Source organism: Stomoxys calcitrans, chromosome 5 (genome assembly GCF_963082655.1).
Source record: "Stomoxys calcitrans chromosome 5, idStoCalc2.1, whole genome shotgun sequence".
NCBI classification, from domain to species: domain Eukaryota; kingdom Metazoa; phylum Arthropoda; class Insecta; order Diptera; family Muscidae; genus Stomoxys; species Stomoxys calcitrans.
This window is the reverse complement of record NC_081556.1, coordinates 116,829,259-116,849,722: the sequence shown is the minus strand read 5'-3', so window position 1 is coordinate 116,849,722 and position 20,464 is coordinate 116,829,259. Positions and strand designations below refer to the sequence as shown.

The 20,464-nt window shown below is 40.7% G+C and overlaps 1 protein-coding gene across 1 annotated transcript in view; it reads left to right on the top strand.

Annotated features, from left to right (window-relative positions):
* Nucleotides 1–20,464, top strand: part of LOC106093039 (odorant receptor 7a) — a 206,372-nt gene that overhangs the window by 158,262 nt on the left and 27,646 nt on the right. Inside the window, exon 4 of the mRNA XM_059370349.1 lies at nucleotides 10,345–10,379. Within this exon, the coding sequence (XP_059226332.1) occupies nucleotides 10,345–10,362 (18 nt within the window). The 3' untranslated portion in view covers nucleotides 10,363–10,379. The remainder of the gene's footprint in view (nucleotides 1–10,344; nucleotides 10,380–20,464) is intronic.

Here is a 20,464-nt window from a genome sequence, read left to right as displayed (position 1 = left end):
TGCAGTTAGTGTTCCGTTATGACTTTCAACAACTGTACCAAGTTAGGTCCAAATCGGTCTGTAACCAATTATAGCTCCCATATAAACTGATATCCCGGTTTGACATTTGAGCCCTTACAAGCCGTAATTTTCGGCTGAAATTTTGCAGATTGCGTTCTGTCGGTCTACAACCTGGTAAAGGTCCCATAGAAACCGATCTCCTGATTTGACTTCTTGAACCCTTTCAAGCCGCAATTTTGCCTGATTTGTGTTTTATTATGACTTTCAAGAACTATATAAAATACGGTTCAAATCGGTCTATAATCGATTTGACATCTTTGGCCCTTTGAAGCCCCATTTCTTGTCTGATTTGGCTAACATTTTGCACTCGTCCTCGCGTTCTGTTATGAACAACTGTGCAAAGTACGGTTCAAATCGGTCAATAATTTGGTATAGCTCCCCTGTAAACCGGTCTCTCGATTATCCTTGTTCGGTTCCTAGAAGCTGTAAATTTTGCTGGTTCCTCGCGTTAGCACCACAACTCCTCACGCTTTCCGTGATCGCCCGGATCTCCGCCTGCTGGACCGTATTATGGTCAGGCAGTCTAAAACGGATCTCAGTCTCTGGGTTCTCAATGTAGACCCCCAGGCCGACTTTGTCTTCTAGCTTTGATCCATTCGTGTAACATGATCTCCCAGATGGCAATACTAGGGTTTAGTCAATCCAAGACTGTGCTGCTGGCAGCAGTGTCTCATGCTCGACCTCAAGGTTCATCTCAAGTATCCGATCGGAAACCTCTTCCCTTCCTTCCAGGTTTCTGATCGTCGCCTCGATTATACCGCAATGGTATGAGCTGCTCCCATACTCAATACATTCTCCCATTGCCTTAAGTCTCAGCCGCAGTGACTGCCTCACATTTAATCTGTATGTCAATGGGTCGGATATCTAGAATAGTCTCCAGTGCCCTAGAGGGCGTGGTCCTCATCGCTTCGCCTATGCCAAGACAAAAAGTTCTCTGAAACTGTTGTATGGACCTTATGTTGCACTTTTTCTTGATGGCAGACCACAAAACTACTGAAGCGTTAGTAAGTATTGGTCTAATCACGCTCCTGTAGAGCCAATGGACTATCCTCCGATTCAGGCTCCATTTCAAGTCTTGTAAAAGACGCATTTATTATCATATCTCGCTGGAATTTGACACAGTGACTTGTATTAAGCCTCCCGTCATCCGATCACAATATGATACAAATCAGTCAGTATTAAGATACAGTTGCCACATAGACCGATCTTCCAATTTAGGGTCTTAGTCCCACAAAAGGCGGATCTAATGCTTGATTTCGCTGAAATTGTGACTTGATAAGAGTTCCCGGGACCTGAATCAAAAATGATCCAGACCAGTACCTATTAAGATATAACTTTGGATATGATAGTGGAGATATAAGAAATAAATAAATAGGATGATGATAACAGAGTCACGTATATTCGACGCCATGGAAAAATATGAAGGCATCTTTTCTATGCCGCATAATGGAGTTTTCCGGATATCCGAGGTCCGACTGTATATTTTATGGGGTCTTAGATCAACATTTCGATACCATCATACCCATTCTATGGCTGAAGGCACAAAAAATTATAAATATCAGCAATGATTGTTAAGAACGAATTTTCCCTAGAATTCTTTAATAAGATATGTGTGGGAAATTTTGTTGTTCTATCTTGTATTGGGTTGCCCAAAAAGTAATTGCGGATTTTTTAAAAGAAAGTAAATACATTTTTAATAAAACTTAGAATGAACTACTGTGGTACATTCCTGCTACTGCCAATAGTGTTGTTAAATTAAAAAATTCGTTGCGGAACGACATCTACCCATCTTGATGTCACTTCAAGCTACCTTTCCTGTGAGAGTTTTTTTTTCAAGGCCTACTTTTCGATAGTGCCCTCTCAGTTCCTCTTTGTTTGTTTGTATTCATGCCTAACCACCAGTGCTTATATAATTCAAGTAATACAACAAAAGAAATGCATTTTATTCGTGTGGTGCATGTACTTCAATGTATGCGTGGTTTCTTACATGTCTGGGTGTGTGTCGTTGCTTTTGCATTTCCAGTGCTGTTTACCAGGATACAGGATGTGTGAATATTAAAGTATCCACATTTTATACATCCTGTCCATTGTCCAATATTTGAACGTACATGCCTGAATATGAGAAAAAAATCCTTAATTTTAAAGAAGCTACCAGTAAGAACCCCTATGCAAATTCGGTCAGATATGGCTATTTAAGGAAAAAAAAAAAATAAGAGTTTGCTAAGTTCGACCGAGCCGAATCATATATTCCCTCCACAATGGATAGCATTTGTCGAGTTCTTTTCCCGGCATCTCTTCTTAGGCAAAACAGGATATAATAAAAGATTTGCTCTGCTATTAGAGCGATATCAAGATATGCTCCGGTTTGGACCACAATTAAATTATATGTTGGAGACCTGTGTAAAATGTCAGCCAATTCGAATAAGAATTGCGCTCTTTGTGAGCTCAAAAAGCAAAATAGAGAGATCGATTTATATGGGAGCTGTATCGGGCTATGGACCGGTTCAGACCATTATAAACACGTATGTTGATGGTCATGAAAGAATCCGTCGTACAAAATTTCAGGCAAATCGGATAATAGTTGCGACCTCTAGAGGCTCAAGAAGTCAAGATCCCAGATCGGTTTATATGGCAGCTATATCAGGTTATGAACCGATTTGAACCATACTTTGCACAGTTGTTGGATATCATAACAAAATACTACGTGTCAAAATTCATTAAAATCGGATAGGAATTGCGCCCTCTAGAGGCTCAAGAAGTCAAGACCCAAGATCGGTTTATATGACAGTTATATAAGGTTATCGACCGATTTGAACCATACTTGGCACAGTTGTTGGATATCGTAATAAAACACGTCGTGCAAAATTTCATTCCAATCGGATGAGAATTGCGCCCTCTAGAGGCTCAAGAAGTCAAGACCCATGATCGGTTTTTATGGCAGCTATTTCAAACCATGGACGTATTTGAACCGTACTCAGCGCAATTGTTGGAAGTGACACCAAAACATCACCTGCAAAACTTCAGTAAAATAGGACGAGAATTGCGCCCTCTAGAGGCTCAAGAAGTCAAGACCCATGATCGGTTTTTATGGCAGCTATATTAAACCATGGACGTATTTGAACCGTACTCAGCGCAATTGTTGGAAGTGACACCAAAACATCACCTGCAAAACTTCAGTCAAATCGGACGAGAATTGTGCCCTCTAGAGGCTCAAGAAGTCAAGACCCATGATCGGTTTTTATGGCAGCTATATCAAACCATGGACGTATTTGAACCGTACTCTGCGCATTTGTTGGAAGTGACACCAAAACATCACCTGCAAAACTTCAGTCAAATCGAACGAGAATTGCGCCCTCTAGAGGCTCAAGAAGTCAAGACCCATGATCGGTTTTTATGGCAGCTATATCAAACCATGGACGTATTTGAACCGTACTCAACGCAATTGTTGGAAGTGATACCAAAACACCACCTGCAAGTCTTCAATCAAATCGGACGAGAATTGCGCCCTCTAGAGGCTTTAGAAGTCAAGACCCATGATCGGTTTATATGACAGCTATACCAGATTATGAACCGATTTAAATCATGCTTAACACAGTTGTTGGAAGTCATACCAAAACACCACTTGAAAAATTTCAGTCAAATCGGACCATATTTGCGCCCTCTAGAGGCTCAAGAAGTCAAGACCCAAGATCGGTTGATATGGCAGCTATATCAAAAACATGAACCGATTTGGCCCATTTCTATCCCAATTGACCTACACTTATAAAAAGTATTTGTGCAAAATTTCAAGCTACTAGGTTTACTCCTTCAAAAGTTAGCGCGCTTTCGATAGACAGACGGACGGACTGACCGGCGGACGGGCATGGCTAGAGCGACTTAAAATGACCCGACGATTAGGAATATATATACTTTATGGATTCTCAGAGGCATATTTCGAGGTGTTACAAACCTAAGAATGAAATTGGTGGAGGGTATAAAAATGTACAACAAATTTAACAACGGTCGGGTCGAATTTTGGTAACCCAACACCATGGATTCTGCTAAAAATGACCACATATGTACTTTGTTAAAGGGCATATGTGTACTTTACGTATAAAATTTTTGCCGCATCATCAAAATATTGAAACAGGCGCCGATCGGGAGATCGGTTTGTATGGGTGCTATATTAAATGTACACCGATTTGATGTTTAACCTAAATGGGCCGTTTGGCCCCGCTTTGAAAACAGTGCAATAAATTTTTTGATATCCGAGGGGGGCGGACCCTCCCCCTTACCACCATTTTCAAAAACGTCGGATCTAGAAGATGGGTGCACCTATTTAAGTAACCCATGGTAACACTTAAACAAGAAATTTGATGTAAAACTTTGAGGTCAAATAACTTTGGGGGGACGCCCCACCCCATTAACCAACCAAATGGATTTATTTTCCGATTGGGATAATATGGGTATCATATGAAAGGTTTGAGAAGTAGAATAGAAATGTGATATATAATTTTGTTCCAAACTGTCCGAAGGCACGCCCTCCCCCCAAAAAAAAAACCGCCCGCAAATGACTTTTTTCCCCTTTGGGGCAAAAAAATTCAAATTTGCCAATGAACGTTCCATTAAGGATCAGTGGCAAACTTCTCATATAACAACGAGTGCTGTCCGATTCAAGTTTAAGCCTAATGATAAGGGGCCTCCTTTTTATAGACTTTTCCGAACGGCGAGCCGCAGTGCGACATCATATGAAAGGTTTTCAGAAGTAGAATAGGAATGTGACATATAATTTTGTTCCAAACTCTCCGGAGGCCCGTCCTCCCTCAAAAAAAACCGCCCGCAAATGACGTTTTTACCAATTGGGGCAAAAAAATTCAAATTTGCCAATGAACGTTCCATTAAAGAACAGTGGCAAACTTCTCATATAAATTTGAGTGCTGTCCGATTCAAGTATAAGGGGGCCTCCTCTTCATAGACTTTTCCGAACGGCGAGCCGCAGTGCGACACCTCTTTGTGAGAATTTTTTTTACATGGCTGCCATACCATATAATACAGCACCTCACAAATGTCGCTTAAAGGATGTAGTGCTTATTGACATTTGTCCTAAATCTTTGGATATCAAAGTGGGTGGGAAAAACATTATCCGGAAGTCGATTCCACATACGAACGGTTCGGGCGAAATAAGAATTCTCTCGATAATGCATTGTGCGATCCGCTGGCCAATCAATTACAAACGGGTGTGAGTTCCGGGAATGTCTAGTATCCCTGACATACAACCTTACCTCAGGAATAAAGAAGACGAATATCCGACAAACACACACCATGAAAGTGCCGATAGAACAGCCCCAAACAACCTACATTGCGACGATGATGAAGGGAGGCAATAGAATTGCATACCCCACAATGCCCAATCAATGCCATCGCTCTCCTCTGTACACGGTCCAGTAGCTGCAGGGATGATTTTGAAGCTCCAGCCCATACATGTGAGTTGTACTCCATTTTTGGCCTAATGAAAGTGGTGTAGATGTTAAGAAGATTAGACGGAGTGAAGTAATTCTTACACCGTTTAAGGAATCCTAAACACTTGAATGCTTCTTTCTTAGCCCAACGGATATCACTTTGTATTTCCATGCCCAGAACATCAAAAACTTCTGATTGCTCAACATCTACACCGTTGATAGACAAAGATGATCGTAATGGGTCAGCGAATCGTTTGTGTGACAACAAACAGCACTGAGTACTCCGTGCATTAAAATCTACTCGATACATTTGACCCCACTCAGAATTGGACAGCAAATCCTGGCAGAGTGTATCGTCCATAACACGCCTCTTGTCCAATCTCAATCTCTCGAAGACTCGGCCTATGGTCAAATGAGTACGAATGACCGAGATTACTGTCATTCGCAAATGAGTAGATCAGATTGGATGTCTGACCCAACAGATCGTTGACGAAAATTAGAAAAAACGAGAATTTGTGCTCATTCGATGTGAACCCATCTATAACGACTCGAATAGTGCGATCTCTGAGAAAACTCGAAATAAATCGAACGAAGCCATTACCGACACCAAATGCGACAAGCTTTGATAGTAGTGCACCGTGCCAGACCCTATTAAATGCCTTGGAGATATCCAAAGCCACAACCTTACTCTCACCTAACTGGTGGATTGAGCGACTCCAACGTTCCGACAAGTGCCATGAGGTCGCCCGTAGAGCGATGCTGTTGGTCAATTAGAAGGCCATTAGACTCTGAATACCTCACAAGATGGGGATTAACCAAGCACTCCATGACCTTGGAGAGAGCGGAACATATTGCAATTGGCCGATAATTCCCAGCGTTGTTTGCCTCACCCTTCTTGGGTATTGGCTGAACGTTTGCAACCTTTCAATGCGCCGGAAAGACTCCCGCACGGTAGGCAAGGTTGAAAAGATTGCGTAATGGATGAGCGAGCGTCGAAGAATACTTGCGTAAGACAAGTGTTGATATGCAATTGGCCGATCATTCGCAGGGTTGTCTGCCTCACCCTTCTTGGGTATTGGCTGAACGTTTGCAACCTCCCAATGCGCCGGAAAGACTCCCGCACGGTAGACTAGGTTGAAAAGATTGCCTAATGGATGAGCGAGCGTCGAAGAACACTTGCGTAAGACAAGTGTTGATATGCCAATCGGGCCCGGGGATTTATTTACGTCTTACTTTTCAAGAACCCTTTTAACTCCACGAGTTCGCCATGACGCCAGATACATTTTCGATTAAGGAGAGTGATTAATTGCTATCCGGCAGAGAAGAGTTCCCTGCAAATGTATCAGCCAACATGTTAGCCTTATCAACCGGGTCAGTGAACGTTTTGAGCGTTGCAATAGATGAAGAACTACCCTTTACTCTTTTCACGAACGACCAAAAGCAAGAACCTTAGCTCGCAGTCGCTGTTCGTAAAGAAATTTTTCGCCCCTAAGCACATTGGCACACGAAGATCTTGCCTGTTTGCGCAGCAGTTCAGTATTGGCATTTTTATCCAAGCGCCAGTTCGTGAATGTCACCTCTTTCGATCTGCATGTCTGGTTAAACCAACTTTTGACATCTGATTTAGCCGTTATAGTTTTAACTGGAATAAATGTCCTCATTCCATTGCATGAGGTGTTTTGCTATGACTTCCAACAACTCTTTGAAGTTTGGTCCAAATCTGTATATAACCTGGTATAGCCGCCATGTCATTTTGGCATGACTTCCAACAACTGTGTCAAGTATGGTCTAGATCATTCCATAACCTGATATAGCTGCCATATAAACCGATCTCTCAATTTGACTTTCTGAACTTCTTAAGGGCGTAATTATTAATCAACTCGCCTGAAGCTTTAGAGGTGATATTTTTCTATGTCTTTTACGGCATGACAAGTACGGTCCATATCGGTTAATTACTTGATATAGCTCATATGTATTTGAACTTGACAAATGCGATCCATAGTGGAGGGTATATAAGATTCGGCATGGCCGAACTTAGCACGTTTTTACTGGTTATACCCTCCACCATAGGAAGGGGGGTATACTAATTTCGTCATTCTGTTTGTAACACCTCGAAATATTCGTCTGAGACCCCATAAAGTATTGTATATATATTCTTGATCGTCGTATCATCTTATGTCGATCTAGCCATGTCCGTCCGTCTGTCTGTATAGTTCGGTTGGTATTGTAAATGGGCCATATTGGTCCATGTTTTGATATAGCTGCCATATAAATCGATCTTGGGTCTTGACTTCTTGAGCCTCTAGAGGGCGCAATTCTAATCCGATTTGAATGAATTTTGGCACGATGTGTTTTGTTATGATATCCAACATCTGTGCCAAGTATGGTTCAAATCGGCCAATAACCTGATATAGCTGCCATATAAACAGATCTTGGATCTTGACTTCTTGAGCCTCTAGAGTGGGCAATTCTTATCTGATTAGAATGAAATTTTGCACCACGTGTTTTGTTATGATATCCAACACTTGTGCCAAGTATGGTTCAAATCGGTTCATAAACTGATATAGCTGCCATATAAACCGATCTTGGATCTTGACTTATTGAGCCTCTAGAGTGCGCAATTCTTATCCGATTGGAATGAAATTTTGCACGACGTGTTTTGTTATGATATCCAACACCTGCGCCAAGTATGGTTCAAATCGGTTCATAAACTGATATAGCTGCCATATAAACCGATCTTGGGTCTTGACTTCTTGAGCCTCTAGAGGGCGCAATTCTAATCCGATTTGAATGAATTTTGGCACGATGTGTTTTGTTATGATATCCAACATCTGTGCCAAGTATGGTTCAAATCGGTCTATAACCTGATATAGCTGCCATATAAACCGATCTTGGGTCTTGACTTCTTGAGCCTCTAGAGTGCGCAATTCTTATCCGATTAGAATGAAATTTTGCACCACGTGTTTTGTTATGATATCCAACGACTGTGCCAAGTATGGTTCAAATCGGTTCATAACCTGATATAGCTGCCATATAAACCGATCTTGGGTCTTGACTTCTTGAGCCTCTAGAGTGCGCAATTCTTATCCGATTGGAATGAAATTTTGCACAACGTGTTTTGTTATGATATCCAACAACTGTGCCAAGTATGACTCAAATCGGTTCATAACCTGATATAGCTGCCATATAAACCGATCTTGGGTCTTGACTTCTTGAGCCTCTAGAGGTCGCAATTATTATCCGATTTGAGTGAAATTTTGCACGACGTTTTTTGTTATGATATCCAACAACTGTGCATAGTATGGTTGAAATCCGTTCATAACCTGATATAGCTGCCATATAAACCGATCTTGGGTCTTGACTTCTTGAGCCTCTAGAGGGCGCAATTCTAATCCGATTTGAATGAGTTTTGGCACGATGTGTTTTGTTACGATATCCAACAACTGTGCCAGGTATGGTTCAAATCGGTCAAAAACCTGATATAACTGCCATATAAACCGATCTTGGGTCTTGATTTCTTGAGCCTCTAGAGGGCGCAATTCTAATCCGATTTGAATGAATTTTGGCACGATGTGTTTTGTTATGATATCCAACATCTGTGCCAAGTATGGTTCAAATCGGTCTATAACCTGATATAGCTGCCATATAAACCGATCTTGGGTCTTGACTTCTTGAGCCTCTAGAGTGCGCAATTCTTATCCGATTAGAATGAAATTTTGCACCACGTGTTTTGTTATGATATCCAACGACTGTGCCAAGTATGGTTCAAATCGGTCTATAACCTGATATAGCTGCCATATAAACCGATCTTGGGTCTTGACTTCTTGAGCCTCTAGAGTGCGCAATTCTTATCCGATTAGAATGAAATTTTGCACCACGTGTTTTGTTATGATATCCAACGACTGTGCCAAGTATGGTTCAAATCGGTTCATAACCTGATATAGCTGCCATATAAACCGATATTGGGTCTTGACTTCTTGAGCCTCTAGAGTGCGCAATTATCATCCGATTTGCCTGAAATTTTGTACAACGGATTCTCTCATGACCATCAACATGCACGTTTATTATGGTCTGAATCGGTCTATAGCCCGATACAGCTCCCATATAAATCGATCTCTCTATTTTACTTCTTGAGCCCCCAAAGGACGCAATTCTTATTCGAATTGGCTGTCATTTTACACAGGTCTCCAACATATAATTTAATTGTGGTCTAAACCGCATCATATCTTGATATCGCTCTAATAGCAGAGCAAATCTTTTCTTATATAATTTTTTTGCCTAAGAAGAGATGCCGGGAAAATAACTCGACAAATGCGCTCCATGGTGGAGGGTATATTAGATTCGGCATGGCCGAACTTTGCACGCTTTTACTTGTTTTAACTTATTTCGAATGACTTTCTTTCCAATTTCCAATTGCATTACGGACATACAATGTCCGAATTCTATTTTTATTGTTTGCTTGCATGTGGGTCTCTATGCAGCAACAAATGCATCCTGTTTGCCTCTCTCTTCGTCTCTATTCATGTACGGCTTTTAATTATCTTGGTATTAAACAAATTTAATTACTATTCAACAAAAATGGAACAACAAGAAAAAACTGCACGGATAGAATAGGAAGCTCTTGTGTGCATAGAATTACAGATTTATCTTTTGCTAAAAGCTTTTTGTATGTCTTATCGTTTGTTTTGTTGAAAGGAAGCATTTATTATTTATAGAAACAAAAAGCCACACTTGTTTTTTTGTTTTCCTTTTTAGCAAATTAAAAGGACTCAAATGAGAGGCTTTGATTTCACATTTCAAATATGGCATTAATTTTTTTGTATTTTTTTTTTTTTCTTTTTTACAGATTCAAATGTGCAAGTGATAAAATCAACCGAACAGGTAATAGTTTAGCAAATTTTATGCTAAAGTTATAATGAAAGGATTTGTAATTTCTCTTTAAATTTTGAAATGATTTAAAAGTAATCTGGAATTGAATTCATGCTAATTGCAATTGCGCAGTGGTTTAAATGTCAAGAAAAGTGGAAATAAACTTACAAATTTTGATTTGTTGGCCTGAGCAATGCAAATATTCTAGACAATTTTACAGGCCATAGAATTTCGGCCCTTATTTTTAATGCAGGTTGCAAAACTTGACAACTTTTCAGCTCTTAATCCCAATGATACAGAGGCACAGCTGGAAGCCACTTCGCATTTCATAGAAAATACTACGAAATCCGTAGTTGTTTGTGTTCTGAAAGAATGAGGCATACATAGCAACCTTGCAATTAGTACCACAGATTCGAAAAATAAAACTACTAAAAAACCAGCAAGGAACTATTATGTATATAATACCCTACATCACATGGTCTACGTAATACTTTTAATATATAGAACTTATCAGCCGAACTGGGTCCGCTCCCGCGCCTTCTTTAACTTTCTAATGTCTTTTTAGGGTGGGGACACTTCGCCCTGAGAGTGGATATCGAATTCGTGCCACTGTAACCCATGTCCGCCTTTCACAGCAAACTTTCATTTGAGTCCCATATAGCCATGGTTTGCTAATATGCCCATTTGGGGGTATTTGGTGGTGCGAGGCCTCCCATTACCTGAACCTAATGTTATGCCATATTTGTAATCTACTGCCTAATACTTTTCATTTGAGTCCCATATTGACATGAACATCGAATATATCTGCTTTTTTATACCCTCCACCATAGGATGGGGGGTATACTAATTTCGTCATTCTGTTTGTAACTACTCGAAATATTCGTCTGAGACCCCATAAAGAATATATATTCTTGATCGTCGTGACATTTTATGTCGATCTAGCCATGTCCGTCCGTCTGTCCGTCCGTCCGTCTGTTTGTCGAAAGCACGCAAACTTCCGAAGGATTAAAACTAGCCGCTTGAAATTTTGCACAAATACTTCTTATAAGTGTAGGTCGGTTGGTATTGTAAATGGGCCATATCGGTCCATGTTTTGATATAGCTGCCATATAAACCGATCTTGGGTCTTGACTTCTTGAGCCTCTAGAAGGCGCAATTCTTATCCGATTGGAATGAAATTTTGCACGACGTGTTTCGCTATGACATCCAACAACTGTGCCTAGTATGGTTCAAATCTGTCCATAACCTGATATAGCTGCCATATAAACCGATCTTGGGTCATGACTTCTTGAGCCTCTAGAGTGCGCAATTCTTATCCGATTGGAATGAAATTTTGAACGACGTGTTTTGTTATGACATCCAACAACTGTGCCAAGCAAGGTTCAAATCGGTTCATGACTTGATATAGCTTCCATATAAACCGATCTTGGGTCTTGACTTCTTGAGCCTCTAGAGTGCGCAATTCTAATCCGATTGGAATGAAATTTTGCACGACGTGTTTTGTTATGATATCCAACAATTGTGCCTAGTATGGTTCAAATCGGTCTATAACCTGATATAGCTGCCATATAAACCGATCTTGGGTCTTGACTTCTTGAGTCTCTAGAGTGCGCAATTCTTATCCGATTTGAATGAATTTTTGCACATAGTATTTTGTTATGATACCTTTAACATTTGTGCCAACTATGGTTCAAATCGGTTAATAACCTGATGTAGCTGTCATATAAACAGATTTTGGGTCTTGACTTCTTGAGCCTCTAGAGGTCACAATTATTATCCGATTTGCTGAAATTTGTACGACGCATTCTCTTATGATCATCAACATACGTGTTTATTATGGTCAGAATCGGTCTATAGCCCGATACTGCTTCCATATAAATCGATCTCTCTATTTTACTTCTTAAGCCCCCAAAAGGCGCAATTCTTATTCGAATTGGCTGACATTTTACACAGGTCTCCAACATATAATTTCATTATGGTCCAAACCGGACCATATCTTGATATCGCTCTAATAGCAGAGCAAATCTTTTTTTATATCCTTTTTTGCCTAAGAAGAGATGCCGGGAAAAGAACTCGACAAATGCGATCCATGGTGGAGGGTATATAAGATTCGGCCCCGCCGAACTTAGCACGCTTTTACTTGTTTACCATATTCGTTTTCTGGTCTCCAATACCTTTCACTTGATACCCTTATTGTGCCCATCGGACCACTTTGGGATATGGGTGGCGTTTTTGAAGAAAGGGGGAGGGTCCGCCTCCACCCAAAAATTTTGGGAAAATCGGTTCACCCAAGAATCATATAGTCATAATGGATCCAATGGCGTTTTTGAGGGGGGCGTGACCCCCTGTACTTCGATCTAATTTTGTATGCCAAATTCGAAATCTACTACCGGATACCTTTCATTTGAGCCCCATATTGAAATGAACGTCCAGTATGTCTGTTTGGGGAAGTTTTGGGGTTGGGGTGGCCCGATTGGTGTTTAGATTCATTTTAATACCATATTCGTATTCTACTCTTACTCTTACCAATACCTTTCATTTGATACCTATATTGTCCCGATCGGTCCACTTTTGGGTTTTTGGCATAAGGGTCCCGCTACCGATACCGAAAAACTATATAGTCTATGTTTCCTTACAGACCAACCTACACAATATGCGAAAATTTCTAGAAAATAGGTTTTGCCATTTTTCAGTCTATAGGGAACAAACAAACCGAGTCCTATATATCCGTGATTGGCTAATGTGCCCGTTTTGGCCGTTTTTGTGGGGGTGGGGTGACCCCCTATACTTTGACATTAGTTTGTATGCCAGATTCTTTATCTACTCCCTCATACTTTTCATTTGATACCCATATTATCCTTATCGGTCCACTTTTGATTTTGGGTGGTGTTTTGGGTAAAGGGGGGTCCGCCTCCACCCGATATCTCAAAATTATATAGCCTATGTTTCCTTCCAGACAAACGTACACAATATATGACAATTTTAAGAAAATCGGTTCAGCCATGTATCATATAGTCATAATGGGTCTAATGGCGTTTTTTGAGCCCCATATTGTAATGAACGTCCAACATGTCTGTTTGGGGTTTGGGCGGCCCGATGGGTATTTGGACTCAAATTTTAATAATACCATATTCGTATTCTACTATCCAATACCTTTCATTTGATACCTATATTGTCCCGATCGGTACACTTGTGTTTTTGGCATAAGGGGGAGGGTCCGTCCCTCTTCCGATACCGAAAAATTATATAGCCTATGTTTCCTTCCCGACCAACCTACACAAAATGCGAAAATTTCGAATATATCGGTTCTGCCGTTTTTCAGTGTATACGGACCAAACAAACCGTGTCCCACTTATCCGAGATTGGCTAATGTGCCTATTGTGGGTGTTTTTGTGGGGTTGGGGTGACCCCCAATTTTTCGACACGAATTTGTATGCCACATTCGTTATGTACTCCCGCATACTTTTCATTTAATACCCATATTGCCCTTATCGGTCCACTTTTGATTTTAAGTGGTGTTTTCGGGATAACGTTGGAGGGTCCGCCCCCTTGCGTTATCAATAAATTATGTAGCCTATTCCTACTTCCTGACCATATTCGTAATCTACTCCCGAATACCTTTCATTTGAGTCCCATATTGTCATGATCGTTAAATAAACCTATTTTATGGGGTTTTGGGACTGTGACGGCCCCTCAGGACTTTGGACCTTACTTTTATTGTGAAATTTGTACTCTATTCTTGGATATCTTTCATTTGAATTCCATATTGTCCCGATCAGTATACTTTTATTTTGGGTATTACTTTTGGGGTAAGGGGGAGGGTCCGCCCCCCCTCCCGAAATCAAAAAATTATATAGTTTATGTTTCCTTTCAAAGCAAACTACACAATCTGTGAAAATTTCATTTTACAAATTACTTGTTTTGATGTGAGCGCACTGCATGTGTAATCGAAGAGTTCTTCTATATAATATGGACAACCTCGTATATGGCGGTCCCAACAGACCTTCCTTTGACATAGGCGCATGCCTTCTACCTGAGCTATTCGCTGGATGTCATACCCAATATCGTGATATCAATGGTTTTGATTGCAAAGGACGTAAGGTTTATGGGTCTATAGGCTTTTGGGACGAATAGATCCTTGTCAAGCTTGGGTAGAAATGCCACACTTGGCTCCTTACAGACCTTCGTTGAAGTTGCAAGTCACAGGCACGCTGTGAACATAGCGTTAGGATCGGGCGCCGGGGAGTCCGCCTCCTTCTGTAGTAGCCGCAAAAATATTCCGTAAGGTCCGGTAAATGGTAAGAAGCTCCACAAGGCCACATTTATCAACATATCCTCCATGCTCTCTGCTCTTATTCCCATTTCGCTCACTAATGTCTCAGATTAAAAATGGGATTTCTTGAAACCAATAGCACAGTAATACTTGACGAAGGCCTCTGGTGGGAATCGTACGCAATCAGGTCACGCAACCAACTCAACTTATCGCCCTGGGTGACAATAAACGTAAAACAAATCAAAATTGGACTAACATTTTGTTGTATATGTGCGCAGTCATATGAAGATAAGACTGCTTCTAAACATAATGGACTTGTGGCTTCCTTCTAATCTGATTGCAAGGCATTACCTCTGTTTGACGTATTAAGCCTATTTCTTAAATTCTTTCAATATCACTTCCTTAACATGGCAATTTAATTGAATATTTAAGCAAGTGATGGATAATGGCCATAAATATGTTCTGGCAGTTTAGCCTTTACGCATGGCATAGCAGGGGAGGGGTCTTTAATTGTATTTATAGTCATTGGCCCCAACATAGCCTTCTGAGTGATCATTAGGGGACAGACCCAAGCTGCATGGTAACCATAAAGTAGTCTTTAATTAAATATTCATAAGTGGTTTGTGTGACGTTGAGTGCGTCGTCTTTACACAAATAATTCGTCGGTAAGTTTGCAACTCATACCAGATTCTGTAAAGCCTCCTTCACATTGTCGATTCAAATCTGCCGCATTACGATTCAATGGAATGAGACTCAGCATAGCTGTCAGTGTCCATTGAAAACTCATTTCACTCATTATCCTCAGCTGGTGAGTGGCAAAGTGGTATGGTCTCTGTATGGGTGGGCAGTATGGGCTGATTGATGATGGTCAGCAGCCGGGCTTGCTGAATGGCTGGCTGTTGGCTAGGCGACAAGCTGCCTACGTATGTAGGTACCCAGCTCATACCACCAATCAATTTGGGACATTTTGCACTAAAATTGTAGACATCTGATATTCTTTTGTGGTTTTAGCAATAGGTTGCATTTACCCAAACACACTAACACACACACGCATGTATTTAAGCACTAGTGTACTCCTACAAACTAACACAAATATATGTAGATTGGACGATTTGTGCACATTCATATAAAATGCAGTTGTCGTACACACAATTGTCGCCTTCTTTCTCGTTACCGTACCATAACCAGTCTCTTTGATCGAAGAATGCATATGTATGCATTGCAAACATATGGAGATTTCCATATGTTTGTGCAATTTACCGTCCACCATGGCTCACATTTTTCAACTCAACCCTATCATCTTGTCGCTATCGGTCTTCATTAGTTCAGCTGGCAACCCATCGCCTTTTAAGATTAGTATATTCTGATGAGTCGGTATACATTCCATACTGTCACCAGGTGTTGGGTCTCTGAGCGACATCTTTTCGTAGGGAAATTTAATACGGACCTTATTAAAAGTGGGTGACAGATTAACCATAATTGAGACCCGGCGTTCAGCGGTACTTATGGATATGCTAATCTATGCATCACCGTGGCCCCTATTCAGATTACGGTAAGGTCTCAGTTAAACGCTACGTGGTGATATATCTTTAGCTCGAAGGTTGACTGCTAAGTGAATGAACAAAATGGATAAGAGAGGGATTGGGAAGAAGTAGGGAAACATGGGGGATTAAAAAGGTGTAGGATAGAGGTACAATAGGCAGACGAAAGAATATGATTGGATAGGAAAGGTAGCAATACATTAAACAATGAAATAGGGAACAGTTGCATGATTTAAGGTGGGAATGGAAAAGTTAGTTTTTCGTTGGAAATGGATAAGATAGGAATAGGACCGGGATAGGATTGGGATAGGACCGGGATAGGATAGGGATAGGACCGGGATAGGATAGGGATAGGACCGGGATAGGATAGGGATAGGAATAGGATAAGGATAGGGATAGGATAGGGATAGGATAGGGATGGGATAGGGATAGGATAGGGATAGGATAGAGATAGGATACGGATAGGGTAGGGATAGGATAGGGATAGGATAGAGATAGGATGGGGATAGGGATAGGATAGGGATATGATAGGGATAGGATAGGGATAGGATAGGGATAGGATAGGGATATGATAGGGATAGGATAGGGATAGGATAGGGATAGGATAGGGATAGAATAGGGATAGGATAGGGATAGGATAGGGATAGGATAGGGATAGGATAGGGATAGGATAGGGATAGGATAGGGATAGGGTAGGGATAGGGTAGGGATAGGATAGGGATAGGATAGGGATATGATAGGGATAGGATAGGGATAGGATAGGGAAAGGATAGGGATAGGATAGGGATAGGGTAGGGATAGGATAGAGATAGGATAGGGATAGGATAGGGATAGGGATAGGAATAGGGATAGGATAGGGATAGGATAGGGATAGGATAGGGATAGGGATAGGGATAGGATAGGGATAGGGTAGGGATAGGATAGGGATAGGGATAGGATAGGGATATGATAGGGATAGGATAGGGATAGGATAGGGAAAGGATAGGGATAGGATAGGGATAGGGTAGGGATAGGATAGAGATAGGATAGGGATAGGATAGGGATAGGAATAGGGATAGGATAGGGATAGGATAGGGATAGGGATAGGATAGGGATAGGGATAGGGATAGGGATAGGGATAGGGATAGGGATAGGGATAGGGATAGGGATAGGGATAGGGATAGGGATAGGGATAGGGATAGGGATAGGGATAGGGATAGGGATAGGGATAGGGATAGGGATAGGGATAGGGATAGGGATAGGGATAGGGATAGGGATAGGGATAGGGATAGGGATAGGGATAGGGATAGGGATAGGGATAGGGATAGGGATAGGGATAGGGATAGGGATAGGGATAGGGATAGGGATAGGGATAGGGATAGGGATAGGGATAGGGATAGGGATAGGGATAGGGATAGGGATAGGGATAGGGATAGGGATAGGGATAGGGATAGGGATAGGGATAGGGATAGGGATAGGGATAGGGATAGGGATAGGGATAGGGATAGGGATAGGGATAGGGATAGGGATAGGGATAGGGATAGGGATAGGCATAGAGATAGGGACAATGAGACATTTGTTACATATTAATAAAAAATGGCCTATTTTAGGCGTACATTTTTTGTTTAAAAGCATAAATATAAAAGCAGTAAACATTTTGTCCGCTGTTATTTAAATTCCATCAAAAATCAACAAATTGTACAAAATTTAAAAAAAATTAGTTATATGTTGTAAATGTGAAAAATAAGATGAAATATTAAACATTTTTGAAAATTTTTAATATGAAAACAGTCGCAAATGTTTGCTGTTTTAGCAACAAATAACTGCTGTTCTATTTTCAGCAGACTTTCTGCTGTTTCAGTAAACTGTTTTGCTGTTTTTGCTAACAAATTTCTATAAATGTAGGGATAGGATAGGGTTGGGATAGTGATATTAGTATTGATAGGATAGCGATAGTGGCAGGACATGGAAAGGATTGAGATAGGAATGTGGCAGGGTTAGAATAGGGATAAGTTTTGCAAAGGATTGGGATTGCATATGGATGGGAAAGGGAAGGGCTAGGCTGGTAATAAGATAATGATAGGGAAGTCTGAAGTTGTATCGTACGTATTCAACAAGCATCTAAGGAGGAATAATCTACACCTCAAGTGTCTTGTATCCTAGAGAAGATTAGTTCCGCGGTTTCCTCAACTGTGTCGTAAGGAAACTCACTGCCGATAGGGGTGTAGACGTAAATTCGTGCAAAACAAAAATAGTTCTTTTCAACGGAAAATACCTACAGTGGCACCTGTCTTCTTGAAAGGAACGAATGTTCCATTTACTGAAAACGTAAAATACCTAAATGTTTTTTTGCTGCAAAGGAAATTAAATTTCAAATCAAATATTTTAGATAGGGTAAGGAAGGCAACTGTTGTCCTATACACCTCAAGTAACGTCCGAAAATATTGCCGGTGAGAATATCACAAATTAGGTGATGTTTTTGGGGTCTTCAACTAGGTTCGACATCAACAATTAGTGTTGATTAACAGCACGCTATTCGTAATCAACTACAGGAGGTTGTTATCAATAAATTTTTCGCAAATTCCGCAGAAATTTGGCATTCTGAGTAGTGCTTGGTAGCTAGCTGATGCAATAGCTTGAGGAGTGTGCTTGAGATCGGACAATACGAGTGTATATAAATAGGTGCGGCATTTTTACCCATTATGGGAGAAATTCGACACCCAGATCGGACTTTTTTTGTATATGCCTGCCATATAGACCAATTTACCTATTTAGGGTTTTGGGTTAATAAAAGCCCATTTTATTACACGATTTCACTGAAATGTAACACAGTGAGTAGTGCTAGGTCAATATTTGGATAGAGCTGCTATATATACCGATATACCAATTTAAAGTCTTGAGCCCATAAAAGACGAATTTCTTACCCGTTTTTGCTGAAATTCGACACAGTGAGTAGTGCTTGGCCCCTCAACTGAATGCGTTTTACTTTTCTGAATCCATTTGAATATTTAGAAGTACGTGGGCATTTGAAGTGCAGTCCAACAGGTTTGTTTTTGCACAATGCTAATTTTGCCCCTGAACACTCCACTAGGGAACATATCAATGAGTGCAGTCCGATTCAAGTTTAAGATCAATGATAAGGGGCCTCCTTTTTATAGCCTAGTCCGAAAGACGTGCCGCAGTGCGACACCTCTTTGGAGAGAAGTTTTACATGGCAAAGTACCTCACAAATGTTGTCAGCATTAGAAGGGGAAGACCACCGCTGAAAATTTTTTTCTGATGGTCTCGCCAGGATTTGAACCCAGGCGTTCAGCGCCATAGGCGGACATGCTAACCTCTGCGCTACCTGGAGGCCACCGTAGCGCAGAGGTTAGCATGTCCGCCTATGGCGCTGAACGCCGTTTTGGTCATTTTAAAGAATTATCCCTCGATGTTGCTGCTTTAGGCCACCTAAGATCTTGTAACCCTTTGACTATGATTTTTGCATTTAAATTTTAGAGTTTTCCTAATTAAATAGTTTTTTTTTTTGTCACTAACTATCCATATCTTCAGGCTTCCACCCATATTCTTTGAGATCTGAACTGCATGTGCAATGCCTGGTTGGTTGTCTGCTTGTCAAGTTATGGTTTTCTGCAGTTGTTTAAAAGTTTGCTTGAGTTGCAACAGCCTAAAAGTAGGCAGCAATAGTTAAAGTTGCTGTCATACGGAGAGACATTTTAGTCTACATTTCCTTCCCAGTCATGTTGCCGTTATTGTTTGGCTATTGTTGTTATTTTTAGGAACAACAACAATGGCTACAGCAAAAGTCTAGGTTTATATCACTTTTTTTCAATTTAGACATTTATTTATGACAACTGCAATTTTTGCTATTGTTTAGTCGTTGCATGTCCTGCTTTTCTCGAAGGTTTATTTTCTAATTCTAGCCAGGCTGACAAACAATGGCCATAAACAACAACTACAACAGGAACAGCAACAGAAGCAATAGTAATAATAATAATAGTCAGCTGTCAGGAATTTCTGGACTAACATTCCTTCGTTGTTGGCTTTTCACTTGCAACAGTTGTTGTTATTGTGTTGTGACAATGTTTTGTTTGTTCCGTTTTCATGTTGTCAATTGCAATTGGAGTATATTTTTATTGTTTCACCATTGTCATCATAATCATTTTGAATTTCTACTGTTTTTGGTTTTCTGCTGATTTTTTGTTGCTGTCCTCCTTCGATGTGAGCGGAGTTAAGTTATAGCATCGAATTTTCTGTTACAATTTTACAATTTTAGTTTGGCATTTCCGCTTCCGTTTTGGTGT